Raw genomic sequence first — 24,208 nt, 5'->3', positions numbered from 1 at the left:
TTAGAGCTGCCAGTCCAACTTGTATGTCTATTTAGGAGAGCTCAGGAGCCATTATAGAAACTTGAACTGATAAGACCATCCAAGTTGAGTAGAAGATCTTGTTTAATAGGATAAAGAAAGCAATCTTTGAAGTAACTTTCTGCCAGAATGTACCTATTTCTCATAAATACGACTTACTGGCAGATATGTGCATGACATTGGACAAGTTAGAAAATCTTCTAGGAGAGCTGGTTTCAAGAGAAAGAGATGGAAATTAGACCCTTCAGATTTAAGACCTTATCACAGAAATGTAAAGTTTACAAAATACTGATATACTTAACATGAGAATAATATGTATGAAATGCTTCATGTACAGGTATGAGTGGGGCTCTCCAAAAAACAGGCCAAGGACTATCTGACTAATAATTAAATGTGTGGTTAGCATAGGAAAAAGGTGACTTAAGAAAAATTAAATTACAATCATAGAGCTCAACATTTATGTGTTAGAAGAAGATTAAAAACATAGCAAAGAATAAAAGGTGCTATTGCAGATATAATGATACTGGTTATATGTTGTCTATGACAGTGTCAGGATCTGGTACTATGAGCATGAAGTGGGAGGACTCATGCTGTGAAAACAGTTTATTGTTACTAACAAACACAGATATGTGTGTATAAGAAGTGACATGAAAATTGTAGAACACTTGAACTAGTTCTAGCATGGATTATATCCCAAGGTGGTTTAGTGTAAAATTAACAAAACTTCTTGGAGCAAAACCAAGTTTTTACCATTTTCTCCTCCTTTCCAAGAGAGTACCTTGGGTACTAGGATGCAGGATGATACTTCTTATGTTGTCATTTTCTTTGGCCTAGTATGGCATAAGTTTTTGCCTTGTTTCAATAATGAGGTAGAGGACATCCTCTGGCTTTTGATGAAGGCACTTTCTAGATAGATGAGGAAAGAAGTCTGAACTCCTTAAAGCAGAAAACGAAGTTGAGTCTTCACTTTCTGGGTGACTGCTCTGACACATTTGTGCACAGTTTCAAGAGGGGAACAACTACCTGGTAACTTTGTTCCAGTTCTCAAACTCTAAAGAGGGGTGTGCAACACATGTGAAGAGAAGCCTGAAGTGAGGCAGTAGCCAGAGCTAGCGAATCAAATGCAGTTATCATCTGGAAGAGATTTGGTTGACTAGAGTGTGTCTCAGCCAGTTCACTGAGCTGAAATTTAGTGGTGATGGTTTGAGCTGAAGAGTCACAGCCTGCATAGAGAAGTGACGAAGACTGTGGCCCTGAAGAGAGACGATGGTGACAGAGGAAAACACACCAACCGAAACCTTCAAGAAAACATTTGGCAGTAGAAGTAGCACTTACAGGCTTTGTGGTGACTTTAGAAAGGTAAAAGTTATTTTGTCAATGTCCAAGTTGTTAATGTCCTTCCATTTAGAGTGGCGCAGTATGTGACGTTATGGTCAATAAATTACTGAAAGGATTTTGAAGTCATCAGAAAAATATAGCACAAGACAAACAGAATGAGTCAGAGATAGCCAATGTTAAATTTTTAGACTAAACGTGAGAAATAGTTGAATGTACACTGGTAACTAGGAGAAGAAATGTTCTTTTCTGTGTATCTTTGTTGTGTCTGATTTGTCTGAATTCAGATTTACAACACAGATCCCTGTCCGTACTCCAACCCACCACCTCTTTTTCTTTACATGCTGTTTTCTAGAATAACAGCAAGTGCAAAGAAATTGTGACCTAAATACAAACAGGATTTTTATGGCTGTTTAGCAGCCTTGATTGCCGTAACAGCAATGTTTTAAAATAGTCTGGCCTCAGATGTTTTTGATACAAAAAAAAAATAAATTCTCACCAGTTAGATTCATACCAATGTGGAAAAAAATGGATTTAGAGAAGAATACGAAGAACAGAGCAAATTCAACCAAGCAATTTGGCACCAGGCCTATCTATTTCAAACATGGCAGAGGCAAGTTGCATGTGAAAAGATGACTTGCAAAAAAGAACAAACAATTCAAGTGTGGAGGATTACTTGAGCATAGGAGCAAAGAAGCTGGGTGTAGAAACAAGAAGTTTACATTACCTCAGGGAGGCATTTTGCAGTATTTTTAAGAAGAGGGAGAATCCCATATCCTCATAAAATCCCATATAAAGGATGCAGACAGTGTACTGAAAGAGATCTAGTTCAATTTCGGGGCTCTGTTTAAGGGGTTGCTCAGTGGCTCTGTTCTGCTTGCAGAACCTACTCTCTCATAATTTGGGACCCCTCAGCTCAGATTGCTAAATTATGACTGATGGAGGCTTGTCAGGCAAGGAGCCATTGTAGAGTATGAATCCCTTTCACTCCGCCCTTTACATTGCCTTATCCTTAGGTAGTATCTTCCTGATCAGCTGGTACTTGAGACATGGGAAGTCGCTAGAAACAACCCTATACATATTCTTCTTCAGAGAAGAGTGGAGAGGGGGGCATGACTGAAGGAAGTAGGGTGCAGAAGAATGCAGGAATCCTGAGAGAGTGAAGTGAAAGATGGGGTTGAATGGAAGAGGTACTGTGAGCATCCCCTGAAATTATCAAGATTATTTTTTTCATAGATCTCACGAGTACCCTTGGGCTGGAAGATGGTGCTACAGTACACCATTTCACTGGAAAAAACCCTGAATATAAGAAATGCCACAAAACTGAGTAATTCCCCTACAGTTCATGGGTTTTGTTTTCCCCTGTGGTTGATGTAATCTGGCTTGTGAATGATGGATGTTCCTTTCCTCTGGACTTGATTTAATCCTAAGTAATGCAGACAAATTGTAGGTACCACATGCAAGCAGGGACATAGAGAAAATACAGGTTTTTCTAGAGAATGACACTGCTTATCTGCTTGTTAATGGCTAAAATATATGGATTCTTTAGACTGGTCTCCATATTTTTTTTGCACTATCAGTAGGCAGAAATTGTGTTTACATTTATATGGTATGCAAGCAATCTCATTGCTAATAAACCTATATTCTGACAAGACTACATGCAAAAATCTTCAGCCTGATCCTTGGAGCTAGTGACTTCCCACCAGTTCAGAAAGGAGCTGCATCACAACACTGAGTTGTTGGATATCATGTTTAAGGGCTGTGAGTTACTGAAGGTGAAATTACTTAGTAAGAAGTAAAATAGCTTTCCAGATGTCAAAATACCTTGGAGTTCTTCAGTTAATATGTTGTGTTTTTACATCTTTCTGTCTTCTAATATATTTTTCTCCTTTTGCTGTGTGAGACTCAGAAACAGCCAGGGATGGACTCTGCATAGTGTTCTGCAATGAAGCAAATTGAACACAAATTTATTCTTGCTCAAGCCAATTTAGGTGATTCTAGTTACAATGTTGTATAAAAACATGCCTTGTAGAGGTGTGGTGTGAAATGGATGAACTTTTCAAGGCTGTAAATACCTACAGAACTGTATCTGTATCACTCTTAAGGGACATATCTGCACAGAAATGTTTCTGTGGCACTGCATTACACTACTACTAGTTCAGGCATATCTATGTGTAGAACTGTTTCGAGGAAGGCTTGCATAGGAATGTGAGGATTTTTAGTGTTAAAATAGTTATCTCACTACAACCTCTTGCATAGGTATAGGTCAATGTGTTACTATCCTCATATATACTTAATTTTCTTCTGCAGGACTTGATAAAAATCAATGTATTCTTTGCTACACTCATATGTTTGTACTCACATTAAAGGACTCGTACCATTTAATTTAACCAAGCTAATTAAAGTGGTGCAATTTTTCTATGTCAGCAAAGCCTAACAGGCTTATGTATATAGATACTGCATACAGGCAGTATCCAATCACTTCAGGGGTCATCAGGTTTATCAGCAAGTGGATATTTGAGCCTGGTACATTTTATCAGCTGGTTTTGCTGCAAGGATGGATTCTGATGCTCTTGTGCATGTGGATCGATCTGAACCCACTGGGTACATTTTTATTTAGTGACCTTTGAAGGTGTTTCAAGATTTGATGCTTAGATTAAATTTCAAGAAATTACTGGAAAGCAAAAATCTGGGAAAAAGAAAACTAAAAGGCCTCTGAGCCTCAATTCAATTGAAACTGAAATTATGTTTTTCTGTGTTTCAATTTTTGCCTTTCAGTAGAAAAATCAATGTTACTACAGATCAGATCCTGAAGTATTTTCTCAATGGAAGTTTTTCCTGAATTAAAAACTGAGACCTGCAGGACTGACTCAGCATTACTACTGAAGCTGATGGAAATAACTAAAATTGTTGCCATTGGTGAATTTTATATAGATTTAAAGGGACTTGTGGAACATTTAATCAGAAAAGAACAAGTTTCAGTATGTCACTTATGAACTGTGTAGTTTGCATAAACTGTGTAAAGCTAACATTTTGAGAAAGACTGTTACATTTGTACAGCGCTACTTGATATAAGCAAAGCTACAGTATTGATTTGTGAAATGAAAATCAGACTACCTATTTTATTGGTGCTATAAAACTTACAAAAAGGCAAGAAGCCAGACAATCCTAGGACTTACTATTCTGAAATTAGGAGAAAAAAAAATTCTAAAAACCTGAGGTTTGGGAACATGTTTAATGGGAATGGAAATATTATGGAATATGTTCTAGAATGGCTCCATTAAGTGTGTGTTATCTCTGTTCAGTTTTACTTTCTGTGGTGTTTTGCAAAACTTTGGATGTGCACAGTCTTAGCTATCCGCAGAGACAAGACGTGAGGAAAGATGAACCTAGGTAGCACGTAAGTAGTGAGGTGGGGCAGGATTTGAGTGTTTGTCAGCCCTTCCTTGCTGGGGCACCCAGCTGGAATACACTGGAGCAGAGCCTGAATGTCTATCAGAAGTAACTCATTGAGGTCTAGGAGCAGTGTGAAAGATTCGTTGTTGGTATTAAAAACCTCTGAAGGTGTGATTTGTGTGTTTTGTTCACACACCATAAGGAAAATAAATTTGTGCCTAGACAGATATTGCCTCCAGAGATTAATTTTATTTTCCTGCCTCCTCTTAGCATGGGCATTGTCTGTTTCCAGGAGTCTCTACCAGCATGTTCCTGAAGGCAGGGCCTGAGATGTTGCCAGTGTTGCTGTGGCTTTTGGCCTTTTATTGGTGAGCTGTATGTTTGTTAGAAGACTTTGTGGCTGTACACATGGGAGGTGTGGGGCAGAGGTAATCCATGGACTGTCTGGATGAAACCGCTGTTGGATTGTCTGGAAAACTGTGAGGGTGTGTCCCTTCAGGCTTCTGTTTTACATGGTGACTGAATGTTGTTTTGACACACAGATGCATAGTCCATGTATATTAGTGCTGCTTTTTAAATAGCTTTTAGCAAGGTCTTGGTTTTGGGGGGTTAGGTTGGTTTGGTTGTGGGGTTTGTTTTTTTTTTTTTTTTGTGAGGCTATTTGGGCATTTTGTCCTGAATCTGTGAGTATTGTGATCTTGAAGGTGGGTGTCTTGCCAAAAATTTTAAGCAGATTTTTTTTTTTAAAGTGTTTGGCTCCTGTTTATACAACAGGATGAAATGGGCAATTTTCCAGATATTCGAGGCACTTGGCATATCTATCTGCCCTTCTTGGTCTGCGCAGACCTACATTCATCCTACTTTAAAAGATAAACAGGGTTCGGTGGTTCCACAGCAGACACAGGGGTACTGGGCACACTAAAATAAATATGAGGGCAAATATTTGGGCCATAAAAAAGAACTGAGAAGTAAATGAACCCATCAGCCAAAACATAAATGGCGTAATCCTGCTCCTAATATTGTCTCTTCTGATAATGGTGGCCACTAATAAAAGCTGATAGGCTGGCAATTGTTCTTAGCAGTGCTAAGTCAGAATTAGGGCAGTTGTTCTCTGGGGTTTGTGTAGGTTTTGTTTTTTTTTTTTTTGCATCAGATATATTATAATAAAAACTTTTTGGGATTTGTAGTGTAAAAGTCAAAAGTCATGGTGAAGGGTACTCAAAAGTCATGGTGAAGGGTACTTAGGCCCACAAAGGGCAATGAAAGAGTTTTCAGCTGAATATTGGGGTCACTCCCTCCCCTTGGTAGACCAGCCAAGCCAGAGAGGATTCATTGGTTGTTCCAAAATTTTTTTGTGGGGTAAGCAAGGAAAAGAACAACAGAAAGAGAAATCCTAACACAGAAGCACTTTCTGCACTGGGTAGTAGGTACAACATTGTTGCACCCTGGAGCACTATGTCCTGTGGTTTGTCTCATTAAACACGTCAGCTTAGTGACTTAAATGTTGTATGAATGAATGCTTAAGTTTAGTGTCTTTTCTGAGATTTGTGGCATTGGGGTAAAACTTATCGCAGCTGCAGCACCCTCACCCCCGCTGCTGAGTTTTTTCAGTTTCAACGGCCCTGGTTTTTTTTTTTTGTCAGTCCTGCATCACAGGGGTAGAGGAGGGAAAAATAACTGGAAAACAGATTGTGTTGCACTTACCTATCTTCTTTCCAGCTGCACTTGGTCACCATCATCCTGTCTGTTGCATTGGTTGAGAAACTGAAGCCCACCTTAAGTGATCGTAACTTGTGTGACTTGCAAAATTCTACCAGCTGAGCTGCTATTGGGGCACGGTGGCCACAGCAAGGGTGAGAGGGAGCTGAGCAGGAGGAAGGTGGAAGTGGGGCAGGGGGTCCCGCAGAGGTTGGATGTTGCACCAAGGATGGATCTCTGAGGGAGCAGAGGGGCAGGTCTCCAAGAAAGAGGTCGTCAAAAACATACTGCAGCGACACACAGACGGCACCAGACCTGGCCGGAGGCCCAGTTTTGTGGGTTTTTTTCCGAAGCCCTGCGCTGATTTAACCCTCCCAAGCGGATGTACTTTAGCACTGCAGCAGCAGGTCCAGAAGTGCAGGCGGTTTGCGGCCCCTCCCCGCGCCTCCTCCCCGCGCCCTCGGAGCTTTGGCAGCGAAGCCGGGGCGGAGACGAGGGGAGGCGGCGGCGCGGGAGCCGCACCCCTCACCGGCTCGGCGCTGGGAACCCGCGGCCACCGGGAGCGAGGGGCCCGGCTCCCCCGGGGGCCGCCACACACGTGCGTGGGTGAGGACGGGGCGGGCGGCGCGGGGTCCCGCGGGGGCGCGGCCCCTGTCGCTGTCCGCTGCGCGGGTGCTGAACCACGGCCAGCCGCGGCTTAGCGGCCTCCCCCGCCTCCTCCCGCGCAGCAGCTGGAGCAGGAGCAAGCGGATCCGGCGAGTCCCGGTCCCTCCTCCTTCCTCTTCCTCCTCCTCGGTGCCACCGTCTCGGGCAGCCGGTGAGCATGGACCGGACCGCGGCGGGGCCGGAGGCCAGCAGCTCCCCGCCGCTTGCATGAGGCGACCGGGCGGCGGGGAGTGAGGCCGGGCGAGGCGGCTCCGGCAGCTGCCCCCCCCTCCCCACCCCACCCCTCCGGTCATGGCGGCGGCCGCTCGGCGGAGCGGCGGCGGAGCGGTGGTGCCGGGCCTGCTGCTGCTGCTGGGACTGTGCGGCGGGCGGGCGGCGGGCGGGCCGCTCCGCTACTCGGTGCGGGAGGAGCTCCCGCACGGCGCCTTCGTGGGCGGCGTGGCGAACGACCTGGGCGTGGACCCGCGGCGGCTGGCGGCGAGGGGAGCGCGGCTGACCTCGGGGAGCGGCCGGCAGTACCTGGAGCTGGAGCTGGGCCGCGGGGCACTGCTGGTGCGGGAGCGCATGGACCGCGAGGCGCTCTGCGAGCTGAGCCCCGCCTGCTTCCTCAGCCTGGAGTTGGTCATCGAGCAGCCCATCGAGGTGCACAACGTGGAGGTGGAGGTGCTGGATATCAACGACAACGCGCCGCGCTTCCCACGCCAGGATTACCACTTGGAGATCAGTGAGTCTGCCGTACCTGGGGCCCGCTTCCACATTGAAAGTGCCCAGGACCCTGATGTGGGCACCAACTCTGTGCAGAGCTACCAGCTCAGCCCCAACCGCCACTTTGCCCTGGACCTTAAAGGCTTCCAGAGCGGCAGCAAGCTCCTGGAGCTGGTGCTGCAGCAGCCACTGGACCGGGAGCAGAGTGCCCTGCAGCAGCTGGTGCTCACTGCTGTGGATGGTGGGGACCCACCTAAGTCTGGTACAGCCCAGATCTCGGTGCGAGTTGTGGATACCAATGACAACCCACCTGCCTTTGACCGCTCCACCTACACCGTGAGCCTCCTGGAGAACGCCCCGCCTGGAACGCTAGTGGTCAAACTCAATGCTTCGGACCCCGATGAGGGCTCCAATGGGGATGTGATCTACTCCTTTGGCAGCTACACTCCACAGAAGGTGAGACAGCTCTTTAGTGTGGACCCACACTCAGGGGAGGTGCGGGTTAATGGTACCTTGGACTATGAAGAGGCATCCTCGTATGAGATCTATGTGCAAGCCACTGATCAGGGCCCTGTCTCTATGGCTGGGCACTGCAAGGTGCTGGTCAACATCGTGGATGCCAATGATAATGTTCCTGAGGTGGTCCTGACCTCCCTGTACAGCCCAGTGCCAGAGGATGCAAAGGCAGGAACTGTGGTGGCCCTGATGAGTGTCACTGACCAGGACTCAGGGCTGAACAAGCAGGTGAGTCTGCGTATTCCTCCCGACCTCCCCTTCACGCTCAACTCTTTCAAGAACTCCTACACCTTGATCACCCAGGGCAAACTGGACCGTGAGAAAGCAGCAGCCTACAACATTACCATTACAGCTACGGACTCTGGGACCCCCCCTCTCTCTTCCCAGAAGGTGATCCATGTGGAGATCTCTGACATCAATGACAATCCCCCACGCTTTGAGGAACCTGAGTACTCAGTTTATGTCCCTGAGAACAACCCCCATGGAGTTTTGCTGTGTACTATCAAAGCTACTGACCCAGATGCTGCTGAAAATGCCTATGTGTCCTATTCTCTACTAGATGGGGAGATTGAAGGGCTACCTGTCGCCTCCTATGTCTCCATTAAATCTGATAGTGGCAACATGTATGCTGTCAGGTCCTTTGACTATGAGACGTTAAGGGAGTTCCAGGTGGTTGTCCAGGCTCAGGATGCCGGGATCCCACCACTGAGCAGCACTGTCACCGTACATATCTACGTGGTGGATGAGAATGACCATGCTCCACAGATTCTGTATCCTACCTCAACCAACACTTCAGCAGCCCTGGAGATGATCCCACGTTCAGCATATGCTGGATATTTAGTAACCAAAATTATAGCCATTGATGGGGACTCGGGACAAAATGCCTGGTTGTTCTTCCACCTGGTGCAAAGCTCAGATCCAAGTTTGTTCAGGGTAGAGCTCCATACTGGGGAGATTAGGACTACTCGCAAACTTGGGGAGGACAGCACACCTACTTTCAACCTGACGGTGGAGGTGAGAGACAATGGAGAGCCACCGATGTCCTCATCAGTAGCCATCACTGTTGCTGTGGTGGACAGAGTTTCCAAAATCATCCCTGATACAAGAAGGCACTTTAGAAGTCCAAGCAATTACTCAGAAATTACTCTTTATCTCATTATCGCTCTGAGCGCTATCTCCTTCGTTTTCCTTTTCACAATCATTGGGTTTACTATTATCAAGTGCTACAGATACAGTCTGTATGGGGATTCCTGCTGTGCAGGCTTCTGTGGGGTCAGAGAACGGTGCCCTGCTGAATTGTACAAGCAGGCCAACAACAACATCGATGCCAGGTTGCCCCATGGTTTAAAAGTACAGCCCCATTTCATTGAAGTGCGGGGGAATGGGTCTCTCACTAAGACCTACTGCTATAAGGCATGCCTAACTGCAGGATCAGGAAGTGACACTTTTATGTTTTACAATACCTCTGGCCCAACAGGAACTGGTCCCTCTGCAGTGGTGACTGAGAGGCATCTGACAGGACAGAGTGGGCAGAGTGCACAAAACCTGATCATACTTAAAAATGACTCCATGACTCCTAATGAGGTGAGGCTACGTTGATAAATGGTCAGCACAGTGCTCCGAGAAAATCTATACTTAAGAAGAGATTCAAACTGGAAAACTCAGATTAAGCGTGTTGCCTTTTGGGCTCACTGACACTCAGCTATGAAACATGGTTCTAATGAATCTAATCTGTGCAATGCATTTTGTTTCTAGGTAAATACTGGGACTTTCAGGGTCCATTTGGTAAGTTCAGTATATGCATCTGTTGTTTGAGATTTTTCATTTTTGCAGCGTATGCTGTATAGAGTCTTGCCTCTTTCCTTTTTCTGTTACAGATCTATTGCCTGCTGCTCCCTAGCACTCGCTAGGGAGTGACACGTGTGGTCTTAAAGTTTTAATGATAAACTAATATTACAAGAAAAAAATTAGAGTGATTAGCCTGGAGATCAATAGGTTACTTCATGGCAGTTACAGACATTTGCTGCTTCATTGATTTCATACCTATGAAACTGTTGAATTTATATCACTGCAGTCATGTGCTTTGCTTACTAATATGGGCATATTTTAGTTGTCTGAAAACTGGAATCCGTCTTTCGATAATGTTTGTTCTACCTGATGCTGCATTTTGTGCTTTCTGGACAGTGACAAACCAGTGACATCTTTGTAGAGAATTACGAGTTACTGTTGTTATGTTACAGTGTGACAACTTCTACCCTGCTGGGTTGGTATTGAAAATTGTTTAATAGCTGTTGTTTGACCAGCAGTATATTAACCTTTTCAATATTTTCCCACAGTGAAGAATTAACGGTTGCTTTATGCTCACATACAGGCAGTCTGCAATAAGTGTGTGGTTTGCATGCTCTGCACAGTTTCCTTCCTATGCATAGTGGAGCAAAGCTGAGAAGCGTTCACAGGAGAGGCTAATTCTGGTTGACAAAAGGAAAATTTTGCAATTAGTGTGTGTTTGTACCCTACAATTGTGGCAACCATAAGGACAGTTCATGCATTAATGTGTGCTATGCCTCCAGACATTGGAAAATGAGGGGAGTAGCTGTGGTGGGATAGAAAGGAGCCTGACTTGGGTATTTCTTTACTTATTTATACTTACTCAGGTATGGAGATGTTAGCATCTTTTGCAACTGTTGTTTAGATACACAAATCTTAAGGGCTAGCAAGTCTTCCATAAAAATGCTTTTAGAGAGTAATGATCATACATTCAAAACTAATCCATTTAAAATTAATGCACTGATTTTCTATAAATCACAATGGCAGGGTATGGGGGAAGTATTTTTTTTACATTTTTCTACATGGTTTTTGTACCTTCAAATCTTTCTGAGTACAAGAAAATGCTTGAAATCTGCTTCATATAGGAGGGAACATGAGACATACTCTGTAAGTATGTATGCTGCAGAATCAGAATGTGAAATATACACCTTACGTCTGACTGGAGGGTTGGGGGGGATGGAGCAATAATTGAAAAATGGCTTCACTTTGGATTCAAGACCAGTGGGAAATTAGTTTCACAGACAGGTTCCTGTCACATTTTAGGGGATCACTCCCTTGCATGCAATGAATTAGCAAGTTTTGAACACCAGCGCAGATCAGGCAGTGGCAGCAAAGCCAGCTCAAACTTGGAGTACAAAAGTAGAGAGATGTATAGGACAAACTGATGAATGCCTGCCTGTGTGGAGTTATGATCCAGAAGAGGAATCAGTTATTCAAATAGTTCTGTATGATTTAAACAGAGGTAAAATTTTGACAAGTTCTAATTGTCATGAGTTTTTTAGGTCTCTGCTTCTTAAACTGCCCTGTGGTAGTACATAGTATGAAGATGTGTCAGTGCCAGGTGTACATGAGAAAACGGGTGAATGTAATGGCATTCACTAATTACTAGTTCCTAGCTAATTACATACTCTAAAATCCTATCTTTCCCTTGTTTCAAGCTCAGCCTGTGCACTGAAAATGCCATCCATTGCTTAGCAACACTGAATTGTACTTTATAAGATAATGATCTTTGCATTACTGCATCTTCAGAGAACTGTGTTTCTCTTTTTAGTTGAAGGGAACTTTTAATCAGTTGTTAAAAGTCCATATTTTCACCTGCAATGCATAGCAACAGGCATCATTGTTCTGGCATAATTTACAAAGTTAACCTCTGACATGTATGTTACTTTTGGATAATGTGAACAGGTCCCTTTTTTTTTTTCAGTTTTTGGAAATTGATCTTTTTATTGTTCAGTGACGAGGGTGGGACCATGTGGATGGGCTTTCTGTGCATGCATACTGTACACAGGATTTCACAGAGGCTATACAATGAGAGGAAAATTATTTCAAAGTTATTTGGGATTAATCTCAGTAACAGTCAATGCAATAAGATCTTGGTCTTTTTTCATATTTACTGGTAAGGTCAGAGATGTTAATAGCTCCTTTACACTGAGTCGTGACTGAGTCCAGTAGAAGGATGCAGTGGAAGGGAAAACCCAGTGTATTAACGTTAGGCAGGGAGTTCTCTGTTGAAGCGCTGATCCCTGTGTGACTGCTCTGGCTTGCACTACGAATGTTGTGATGTTGGAATCGGAGCTTGTTTCTGCCAGACAGCCTGTGCTGCTGCATTCACCCTTCTTGCCTGCGTGGTCCTTTCTGGGTTTATAAGAATGTCTCAAACCAAGGTGTTTTGTAAAAGAAGAAATGCACTAACACAGCTGTACTGGAAACATTAGAAAGAGTTATTGCTGGCAGGAGTCTGACAAGGCTCAGAACGCGAGGTGAATGGGTATTGCTCTCTCATCAGCTAAATGGCTACTGCAGGGTGACCAGGCAAGCAGTGTGGGCAAAACACAGAGGTAGCAAAATACTGTGGCTTCATTGCTGGCTCCGTGCAAGGTTGTGGGCAGCCTGGATTCCGGCCTTTCAAAAGTGGGGTGCACATAGCTATGAAGGGGGCGCATACAGATATGATTTTGTTACTGGGCACTGCTGCAGTGATGATCTATCATTTTCAGGACAGGTTGCAGCGCTTTAGTCTGGAGTCCCTTTCCTCATGTGCCTGTGAAGATACAAAGTGACATCTGAGTAGTGTCTGATCCCTGGTTTGTCTTTTCATCTCTCTCGTTTTGGTCTTACGTTCTGTGTGGTTAAGCTCGTTCGTTATGCCTTGCGTCTTATGACAACCTTTTCTGTTCAATGCAGGGAATAACAATCAAACCAACGTATGTTTTAACTGGAGTTTTCTGCCCTAGGAGGCAGCCTGGCCCATTCCTAATGACGAGTGGGCAGTCTGGATGCTTGATAGAATGAGATACCAGCTCTTCTGATTATACATTTCCTTGTACCTTTTTGTGTGGTGACACATGTGACTGACAAAATATGATGTTTCATGTGATGTTGGTAAATAAATTTGCGTGATGCTCTGTGCACACTTTTCGGAAGGAACAAAAGCTACAAATTAGTCATGGTAAGACCCAGGGGTTCATTGGAGTTTTACAGCTGTTTGCTGTGATTCTGGCTCTTCTTCTCTATTTTTGCACTTCAAAATCAGCTTGCTAAACACATGGGGGAAAAACCAAGCAACACTTGAACACATCTTGATACTGCTTTAAAACGCAAGCGTGTTTTGAAGTGTCTAAATCTAGTAAACCCCCAGCATTGTCTGGAGCAGCCTTTCAAAGAGATTTCTCACAGAGGCTTTAAAGGTATTAATGGTGGAATATCTTACAATCTCAGTTCAAGAACTTAAGCCTTTAAGCAATTCTCCAGCCCACTGACATTGTAAAGGTTAACTATAAATGTTTGTTCGTTTGATTGGTGGCAGCATCTGAACCTATTCTGCTAGGCAGGGGCAGTGCTCTGTGCTTCAGGGCAGTCAGACTCTTGGTTTCATGCTTACTGCTGTGCTAGCAGAAGTTTGCATTGAATATTAGGCAGAGGAGTTTTCATTCTCTTGGAATTCATTAAATATACTTTACAGAAACACTTGCCTTTTCCCTTCACCTTCATTGTCTCAGTTAGGAATGCAAATTAACACTGCCAGGAAGAAAATCTTTGAGTTTCTGAATTACACCCTTTTCCAGTTTTGATTCTGATTTCTTGTATGATAAATGCATGTTCAGTCTATATATAGTTTGTTTTTCACATCGAATTAATTATAAACATTTACAGAAGGAAATCAGGGATAGAAGCCTCTGTTTCCTCACATCTGTCAGCGTTGTCTCACTGGAAAATAAGCAGAGCTGTATGCGGTCAGGGGTTCTAAAAGGCCTTTTATTATTGCTTCAAAGCGGATATATTTGATAAATATACCTTATGTCATTCTATCACGCATTTGTGTGGAAGTAGGAATGTAGCGGGATATTTTTAGCTGTCTCATCATCTGGTAACTGTTTGTAAATGTTTGATTCACACTTCTCTACCTCAGGCAGGCCCTGTTGTAACACCCACTGAAGTGAATGGGAGGCTTTGCATTAGTTTTCATGAATATGGGATCAGGAAAACATTTAAAAATTTTAGAAATTCCCTCTATCCCAGGGTCAAATCCTTACTGTGTTAAAGTATTTGCTAATAAAGAGAACTGAGCAAAATGTAACGATGTATTTTCAACTAAATTTATTCTCCATGAATCAATGAAAGGAGCCTTAAATTAACCCATGCTGTGCAATTTGCAAGCAATTGTGTTAAATTTTCCCTGAGCTTTTGTGCTACTAAGATGGCTCCGTTCTATATTATACATTCACTTCATTTGTCAGACTTTCAAATAGGGTTTGTTGTTTACGACTAGTCACGTTAATACTTGCGGTTTTGTGGTTGGCAGAATGTAATCCTGGTGCCTGGAGGAACTGGCGGGAGCAAACTGTTGGCACAAGGTGTTCATCTAGTGCAGTAACAGCCACTTCTGTAGGCACCTGGACAGATATTGATTCATCTCAGAACTATGATGATGCAGGTTGAGGGAGGTGATTCTCCCCCTCTATTCTGCTCTAGTGAGACCCCACCTGGGGTGTTGTGTCCAGCTCTGGAGCCATGAACATAAGGTCATGGACCTGTTGGAGTGAGCCCAGAGGAGGCCACGAAGATGATCAGAGGACTGGAGCACGTCTGCTGTGATGACAGGCTGAGAGAGTTGGGGCTGTTCAGCCTGGAGAAGAGTAGGCTCCAGGGAGATCTTATAACAGCCTTCCAGTACCTCAAGGGGGCCTACAGGAAAGACAGGGACAAACTTTTTAGCAGGGCTGCTGTGATAGGAGAAGGGGTAATGGTTTTAAAATAGAGAGAGGTGGATTCAGATTAGGTATCAGGAAGACATTTTTTACACTGAGGGTGGTGGAACACTGGTGCACGTTGCTCAGAGAGGTGGTGAATGCCCCATCCCTGGAAACTTTCCAGGCCAGGTTGGACAGGGCTCTGAGCAACCTGATGTGGTTGGAGATATTCCTGCTCACTGCAGGGGGATTGGACTAGATGGCCTTTAAAGTTCCCTTCCAACCCAAACTATTGTATGATTCTATAAATCAGAAAAATCAGGTGATGGGAGAAACAGGGAATGGTTGATTACTCCTGTGCTGGATTCTGTGATTTCCCTCCCCTCCACGGATGAGTGGTAAGGACAGGACCGCTGGACTTGATACATGGCCTCCAAAAATCTGAGGCAGAAGGCAGGCTAAGATTACCTTAAAGTTAATAGAATGGGCTGGCATGTGACAAACAGGATCTTGTAATGAGTTGGGAGCTAAGGAGGTAAAAGGAACAGTAATATCTTTGTCAGCATTGTGTGACATAGGGAGAGTACAGTGATATACAACTGGGAAGCATCTGCACCACTTCAGAGTCTATATTCCTCTTTGTGCTTCCTCTCTGTACTCATGCTTCCTGGCCAGCTGTACCTTGTCCTGGTGATGCTAATTTGTGACAGAGCTACACTTCTCACAGCAAAGCCTGGGGCGAGGATTTGCAGGGGAGCCCATTGATAGCTGCTGTGCAGACTCCTGTCCCCTGGGACTGTGCTTAAGACACTGCTCTACTCTGAGACAGGCCATATCGTGTCGTGACACAGCAACTGCATGCTGTGTGACAGCACGTGTCAATATGGCAGGTTTCAGTGGGTGGTCTGGTAAAGGTGGGCTGTTCATAGGCGGAGATATAAGCCAACCCAGGCATGCAGACTATGAATGCCTGATGGATCCATAAGAAGCAGCACTGCTGCATCTGATCTGGAGGAAGATATTGCTGAACAGGTTTGCTGCTTCTACTATGCTGTCACTTTTATTACCAATCATGCTTTTTTGCTTTTGTTGCTCCTAATTGCCCAATCTCACTTGAAGGTGTAGTGAAACAACTTTTCTCTTATAAACAGAGAATCTTAAAGAATTTTTCTGTAGCAGAACAAAAGGAGAAGCCAGTTACACTGACAAAATTGGAATATTACCAGTTTTGCCAGTTGCAGGACATTGGCCTGTGATAACAGAAGCATGGGAGAAACTTGCATTCTTGCTGAGGTCTGAAAGTTCCCAGTCAAGCAGTGCACACATGGTAAAACAGGATGAGAATGCTGCCTGCTCCACCTGTTCTTCATGTGAAGACTTCAAAAAGTAGAGAACTCTGACATTGATTTTTGCACAGTTAAAAACCAAATATCCGGCCCTTGAAAGTGTCTGAAAGTCAACTGTGGCAATAGATCTTTCCATCTCCAGGGTATGTTTTTATGGTCTTGTTCCCCTCCTTCCTCCTTCTTCTCCTCTGGGAGCAGCAACACAGCTCTGCCTAAAGAGAAATAGCAAATAGAGAACTGTTTGGGATTAGCCACAAGATGCCACAGCCTCCAGCTAGTAACCTTTGAGAATACCACAATCTCCTAATTGCCACTGTTTCTGTTATTTTGAAGTGGTGAATGTTGGTCCATGGATGTGGAGTGAATGAATGATGAATTTCTAACTGATTACTTTCTCCTGCCCTCATCGTCCATTTATGATTTGCTGTCTGAAAGTTCCCACTGCAACAAAACATAGGTTTTTGTCTTCTAGCCAAGAGCTGGAAAGCTCTCAGCTGAAAACCAAAAATCTATATACTGTGAGTGGCCATTTTCCTCTTTTCTTATTCCTACCCAACTCATGTCAGACTTTTCCAGCTCTTTGATGTAATCTCACTTCATCTGTGTTTTGCCTGGGTCTGTGGCAAGATTCCTCCTCCTCACACTGCCTATAAACCTGTACAAATTTTGCACCTTTCCTACTGCAAAAAAAAAAAAAAAAAAAAAAAAAAAAAGAGCAAAGGGATTTTCCTCCCCAACCCCTGTCCAGCAGTTCCCCAGCTGTAAGAAAATCACCAGCAGAGGAAAAGGCAAATCTTCCAGTGTCAGCACCCTTCATATATCAAGAAAGGCAAACTCAAAAGAGGATCTGATCTGGGTGTGTTACTTTCTATCCTTTCATACATGGTTGACTTTAGAATTGCTTCGACATCCTTGGGACTGTAGCCAAAATGGAATGAATCAGAAAATACTGGAACCATGCATAATGGGCTCCCTGTCAAGCCCCTTTCTGCTAAACTCAGCAGAACCTGAGCATGCCAGAGAACAAGGGGCTAAATGGGAAGGAAATTGCTAGCACAGATGTTTAATGTGTCGTTGCCAATAGCAGCCTCCTCCCTTTTGTGTAACTCAGACCATAAAGAATACTGGGATGTGCATAATCCAAGAGCATCTTACTCTTGAGTGGTGCTGCACCCGGGAAGGAAGGTGATAGAGTGATAGTGTAAGTTGTAATTGCTCCATTTTTATTTGAATAAAACCTATTGATCCAGGGAAAAGCATACCCCAAACCTCAAGAGGAAAGACAGAGTTGGCCTTAAATAATTCAGAGCATTCAACACTTTCTTTTTCTCTTTCAAGTAATGGGACAAAACTCATTTCTGATCTGCCTCCAATAGCTTCAAGAGAATTAAACCATTACTGTCATATATTATTTGTGTGTTTGGCACTGTAGAGACACACCAGGAGTGAGTGTAGTCCATTATGTTTCTGGACATAGGCTCTCTCTTGAATTCAAGTGCCTAAAGTTAAGCACTGGCTATGATACCACCTACAGAATAATGTCTTGAGATTCCTGAGAAATAACCTTGTTATATGCTTAGGGCTTAACTTTAAAGGATCTGAGCTTGCATTCATTGGCTGTGGTTGAAAATTATTGTGATGGTCCCCTGACAATGCAAAAGACATTTTCTGGAGCAATTTTTGGTCAACAGAGGATTTCTTAATGATGTCCTCATTTAGCAAGCCATTCTGCTGCAGATCTGCATATGCTGAAGCTATTGCTGCCTATTTTCACCTTCCATCTCTTATCCCCTCTCATGAATATGGAGAATGTAGTAGTTCTTTACGTTATGAAAGAACACGTCTGCCTTTTATCAAAGAGTTGCTGCAGTCTGCAAATCTGATACAATCTAGTGCAGTCCTCTGCAGTACACTAAACACCAGCAGAAGCCTCGCAGCAAACAGACTACCTCGCGTGTCCCCCTCACAGGGGACTGTATTTTACATGTCATCAGGCAGATGCTATTCAGTGTAGGAACTCGAGTTTCCTCCACCTACCAGGTAAACAATGTGTATGATGGATTTATGACATGTTTTTTATTCCTATGCCCATAATGTTGATGAATGTATGGAATACCTGTCCACCAGTTTCCAGCATTAAGTGCTGTTCCATAGAGATTATGCCTAGCCAAAGGCCTTGGCATGCAAACGAGTTTCTCTATTACAGAGACACTCTCTGTGTGTCCATTTCAAAGTTTCTTTAAATTTGTAGAAGGATTTGGCCATTCTGAATGTTCACCTAAATTGAGTAGCTCCATACAGACTCTTCTGACAAAATTAGCCAGATGCATATGCTTTTCAGCAGGTTTAACATATATTAACCATGTTATCCTGGGCTTTTGTTTCTACAGCCAAAACACCCCAATCCTGACTGGCGCTACTCTGCATCCCTAAGGGCAGGAATGCAAAGGTAGGTTATGGTGTTTCCTCAACTGAAGTGGAATTCTGTCTTTGTCGTCTGTGAAAAGAAAAAAAAAGCTATCTGGCTCCTCTGCCCTAGACTGGGGATATCTGTATGCTGAGATGGAAAGCACCTGAGTTCTGCTGCTGTCACTTCCAATCTCCAAGTGTTACAGATTCAGTCTGACTGCACCTTACACTATACTACCATAGATCTGTGCTTTTTTTTGTGTGCTTATCTCCTGCCTTTTTATACATTGACTGTCAAGGCTTAATTGCTCCAATAATTGAATTATTTTACTGTGATTATACACTTTGTGTTTACTTTAAAGCTCCCTGTAATCATCTGTGCTGATGTGTTTCAATAGACAGTCTGCAGCATTGATGTGTTTTCCATCTTCTTGTCTCTTGTTACCATAAAAGTACGCTGCTCCTGCAGTCAGTTTATTAACATGGTGCAATCAAGATGATTAACACAGTTTAAAGGACATTTTGAAGATATGAGATGGATTTTTCAAAGAAGGAAACCAGAGGCTTTTCCCGAAATTGTTGGTGCAGTGGGGCTGTAGTCATCACCTTTAATCCATTATCCACAAGGCTGAAGAGTCTTTATAAGGTTGAAGTCCAAAATTCAGATTCAGACTGCCCATCCTGGAAACTGTGAAGGCGTAGTGTGCCTCTCCAGCTGACTTTGGGCTGCACATGCTGTGTGAAAAGGACCATAAACCTCAAGGACCAGAAGGAAAGGAGGGAAGAGCAAGCTTGATTCTGTGGCCTGTTGGGAAAACTGCTTTATTTCTTTTATGTCTTTTATTTATTTTCCTTCCATGTAAGGTGCTGACTAATACTCAAATTGGTGCTTTCAAGGCCAAGCACTCACGATGTGGCACCATAAAATTTGCTGTGTTAGTTTCTGCGTTTGAGAAAGCATATTTCTCTTTCTGAATTGCTCACAAGAAGCATGCAGTAACCCAGGAAGGTGGGATCTGCTGAAGTAGCATAATGACAGAAGCTCAGAACTAACTCCACCTTTATCATTTGCTTTAATGTTAGTACATCCTAACAGCAAAGGTGTGTAACTTGTTAGTGACTTCCAGTCAATGAAAGCAAAGTATCCTGCAGGTACGTTTGTTTTATAAAATATGCCACAAATGTGTGTTAGTGATCAAAGTGTGTTAGATAATCGAAGTGTGTTAGATAATCAAACTGTGTTAGATAATCAAAGATAAATTTTGCAAGTGAAAATAGTTAGTTCTTCAATGCTCCAGCAGAATTTCTTAGCATCATGCAATATTATAGCAGTAGTTACACAGCGACAAAGTTAAGACTTTGAAGAATAGTAAGACAGGGAATGTTATAAAGCCCAGGGCAGAGGGGAATGGTATAATCTAACTGTGATATAATGTTTATTCAGTGCTGTGCATATGGAAGAGGCAGGAGTCCTTCGTGCAGGACCAGGAGGTCCTGATCAGCAGTGGCCAACCGTCTCCAGTGCTACTCCAGGTAAGGATGTGAAAATCCAGTGTGTATGAGGAACTAATGTAACTGAAGTAGACTTACATCTACTTACGTCTTAGTTTTTCTTAGTTACGTGCTTACGTCTTAGTTTTTCTTCTGTTTTGTGTCTCTGAGTGAAGTCCTTGTAAATTAATCTGTGGAATCTAAATAGAGTGGAATAATAAAGCATAAAATACATTTTTTTTCTTTACTCAGTTTCAGGTGAGCGCTGGAGGTAAGAGTACTTGATCCCAGCTTTCCCCCTGCCTCCAGAGGTTATTAGTTTGTGTAATGAAAGGCCTTCAGTTCTGATGTGTGTATTGCAATTGGACCTAGACTCAGGCCATGCTTGGGTCTAGAGCTGGCTTGCCCTCCATTTCAGAAGAACAGTAAAACGAGTAGGAGCTTATCAGTTCTCCCTTTGTTATTTTTACAAACTCACTAAGTCTCTTTGTCTCTCTCATTTTCTGTGGTGAAATCAGACTTTCTTTTTTTTTTGCTAGCTATTTTCATTCACTGGTACATGATGATGATGACTAAATTGTTATTTGCTTGTAAAAATAAATGGCCAAAGCTGCATTTTAGAATGTAGCTTCATTTACTCGGTCACTGTCTTCACAGCAGTCAATGAGAATTGGCGAAAGGTCCTCATTGAGTTAAGAAAAAAAAAATCACCTGGATCTTTTGCAGTGCAGGTAATTAAATATTTTCACTTTTTATGCTGGAGCAGGAATAATATAGAGATGTAGTGGAGCAGCCAGTCACTGATGTGATCAGCATTTTCAGTCATGTCCAAACTAAGCTGTCAACTTAGTGGATGCCCTGTGTAGGGTTGTGAGCCCTGTATGACAGCTCTGCGGGTATTGTGAAGTCCTCCAGAAATTCAAATGAGGAGTGAAGCTCATATCACAGAGGCAGGTCAAAGGCTAAGAAGTAGGGTCTCCCGCAGAAAATATGAGAGCGCTGCTTTATTTGATACATTTTGGTGCAAAACTTTCCCTTGGCTTGAATGGGGATTTTACCTGGATAAAGGGCTGAGAAGCAACTTCAGGATTTGCAATCACAGTTACAACATATCCGTGAATTCATGGTGCCAAGTAAAATCCACTCTGGTGTTGCAGAAGGGTTGTCTGCAGAAACAGATTTGGAAATTAATATAATATACAATGGGCCCCTAGGCTATAATTACCTGGGTTTTGTGTGCTCTTCCTTCTGTTGCAGGGTTTGCAGGAAGACACAGCTCATGCATGTTCTGAAGTAACTGTTGAGCTTGCATTTGAAAATGTCACCACAAGTACACTCTAACCTTTACAAGGGAGACTCCCTCGGGCTTTTCAGCTGCACTGATCATCCTTGACTGAGCACTTAGTGCATTACCTTGTATCAAGTTCAGTATGGATGAAAATATTCACCCAGATGTTTGCCTGCTGGTAGTGCAGATTTTTAAGTACCTGAATTTAAATGCAAAGGTAGGATGGTTCTATCTCCCGAGGAGGTCCATTGGCATTTGGTTGAGAGCCCTGTTCCACTATTTGGGATTCTCCCTGCTATTCTTTTTTTTGGGGGTCTTATAATTTGAGACTCACTTTGGGAATGTGAATAAGTCTTTGAGGAGCAGTAGTAACCCTTGACTCTTATTACTCTTTCGCTCCATGACCATGCCACGCATTCCACTATGTATGTTGGTGGCTATGTAGGGTGGAGAAAACTGTAAGACATAGAAAGAGGAGAAGCTGGCAGGAGGCTCTATGGAGCTCGGCAGCTGGAGAGGTGACAGTCCAAGTGCCAAGGCTGTTTACTCTGGCCCTCAGACTGAGCATTGTACATCATTGTTTCTCTGTGGTTTTTATTTCTAGGTGATGTATTCAAACAGGTTTCAAGGAATACCTTCAGCAATGGGAAGTTCTTCTGCCATACAGGAAAATGTGACTAATTAAAATGATGTTATGGAATATTCATGCTAGTTACAGCTGCTTTTAAATTCAATTTTTGTGAATCAGATTTCTTGTAAATGAGTATTTTTTACCCCACACAATGAAGATACATTTGTTTTGTCTTTGTCCACTCCCAAGGGATTAGTGACCCTGACATAACATTAATTAGCCCTTTTTTAGTGGGTTTCAGGTATTATACTTCTTGTTGTAAGCAAAAGCTACAGATACTCCTAGTCCTTAATAGCAAACAGATTACTCATAGGAAAATTTTAGGATTAATGATTGTGTTAATTCTCATAGCTTGAGTACATCATCATGCATCACACTTTCAGCAATTTATTTCCACTGTTCTAGACTCCTATCTGCAGCTTCCCACAAATATCTCTTTCAATGCTTCTTTCTTTTTCTGGCTTAGGTTCAAGACCTGTGATATTCTTCATCAGGTTAACATACACAACTGATGCTTTTCAGAAGAGATTCAACTCATTGTGGTCAATTGCAGCCGATTGAGTTTCCCTTCCCTTCCCAAATTGCCTTTGCTCTTGACATATCATTTGCATATGAATGGAGTGCACCTGGGGCCAGATAAACTCCTAGATAAGCTGTTTGTTATCTCTGTTATCATCAGCATACTGTGGCAGCCGCAGGTCTCCATTTCTGATTACTATAAACCACTTCCAGGCCTGTTCTGTGCACACATTCTCCATGCCGTTTTAGCCAATTGATTAATCCCAATCAGTTTGTCACTAAACCATTCATTTAATTTAACAATCCACAAAAGCCACGGATAAGAGACAGATTCAGAGAGTTAATCAATGAGAGCATTCAAAGATGATGTCATAGGAACACTTTAAGAAGGATGAACAAGTCAAGTGTTAAATCAGTAAATCCTTAATTCCTGATGCATAGCTGTACTCGAACATCACATGATGTTTCAGCAGATATGTGTTGCCCAAGCAAAACCTGGTCCTCGTTTGGCTGATAAAACTCCTATTGACTTTTTATTTCATATTTATTACATATTTCACCCATGCAGGGGACCGTGAATCTCGATCTGGCATTTTTTAGTTGTCTTTGCATTTTCTTATGCACCAGTCCACTAGTTTGTAGGTTTGTAGTTAGGATGCTTCCAAGTGAGGTGGGACAAGACTGCTCAAACTCCCTCTGGGTAGCATTGGGTTTAGCTCTCTGGGGCATCTCATTTATCCTCCACATGCTGTATAGTGAGTGAGTCCAGGAAATGCAGGCAGATTTCTGGTTTCTGCTCTATATCCTTTTGACAGTTTGGGGAATTATGTCAGACTTTCTATACATGACCACTAATCTGAGTGAATTTTATTTTTTGGATGCCTAATGTGGAATAAATGGAGCTTGATTTGCAGAAATGATGGGAGCTCCTAATATAAACTAAGATGAACAGGAACTTTGCTCTAAACATACAACACAAGATTCTGAATAAAGCAGATCCATGCATAATTCAGAGCTTAGAATTAGTGGGCGTTAGACAAATCTGTGTGTACTTCTCTGTGCTCCAGGTTCCAGTCTACAAAACAGAACTGGTAATGCAAGTGCTTCACAAAACAATCTAAAGATGCATTCATAGCACGTATAAGACTTAGGAGAATGATAAAGTTTTGTGATGAAAAACAGCCAAGAGGAATTTAAAATCCACTATTCAATGTAGGTTTTATATGTGTGCACTAGGCCACACACCGCATATATAGGGAGGAAAAAAATACTTCTGTTCAGAGAACACTGTAAACAACAGAGGAAAGGACCTCATGAAAAAAAAAACAAAACAAAACAGCATCTGAAATTTGGAAGCATGTAGGTGAAGACCATAGGTGAAATACTGGCATCTCTGAAGTCCATGGCAAATAGCCCACTGGCTTCAAGGAAGCTAGAATTTTAGTGTCTAGCC

General features: G+C 43.0%; 1 protein-coding gene across 1 annotated transcript in view; it reads left to right on the top strand.

Annotated features, from left to right (window-relative positions):
• LOC104483350 (protocadherin alpha-2) overlaps positions 1-24,208 on the top strand; it is a 146,282-nt gene that overhangs the window by 89,814 nt on the left and 32,260 nt on the right. Inside the window, exons 4-5 of the mRNA XM_086759225.1 lie at positions 18,808-18,866; positions 20,271-20,359. Coding sequence (XP_086615351.1) covers positions 18,808-18,866; positions 20,271-20,359 — 148 coding nt within the window. The remainder of the gene's footprint in view (positions 1-18,807; positions 18,867-20,270; positions 20,360-24,208) is intronic.

This window comes from Chlamydotis macqueenii, chromosome 14, assembly GCF_036417535.1.
Source record: "Chlamydotis macqueenii isolate bChlMac1 chromosome 14, bChlMac1.mat, whole genome shotgun sequence".
NCBI lineage: Eukaryota > Metazoa > Chordata > Aves > Otidiformes > Otididae > Chlamydotis > Chlamydotis macqueenii.
This window is presented reverse-complemented; position numbering and strand designations above follow the sequence as displayed.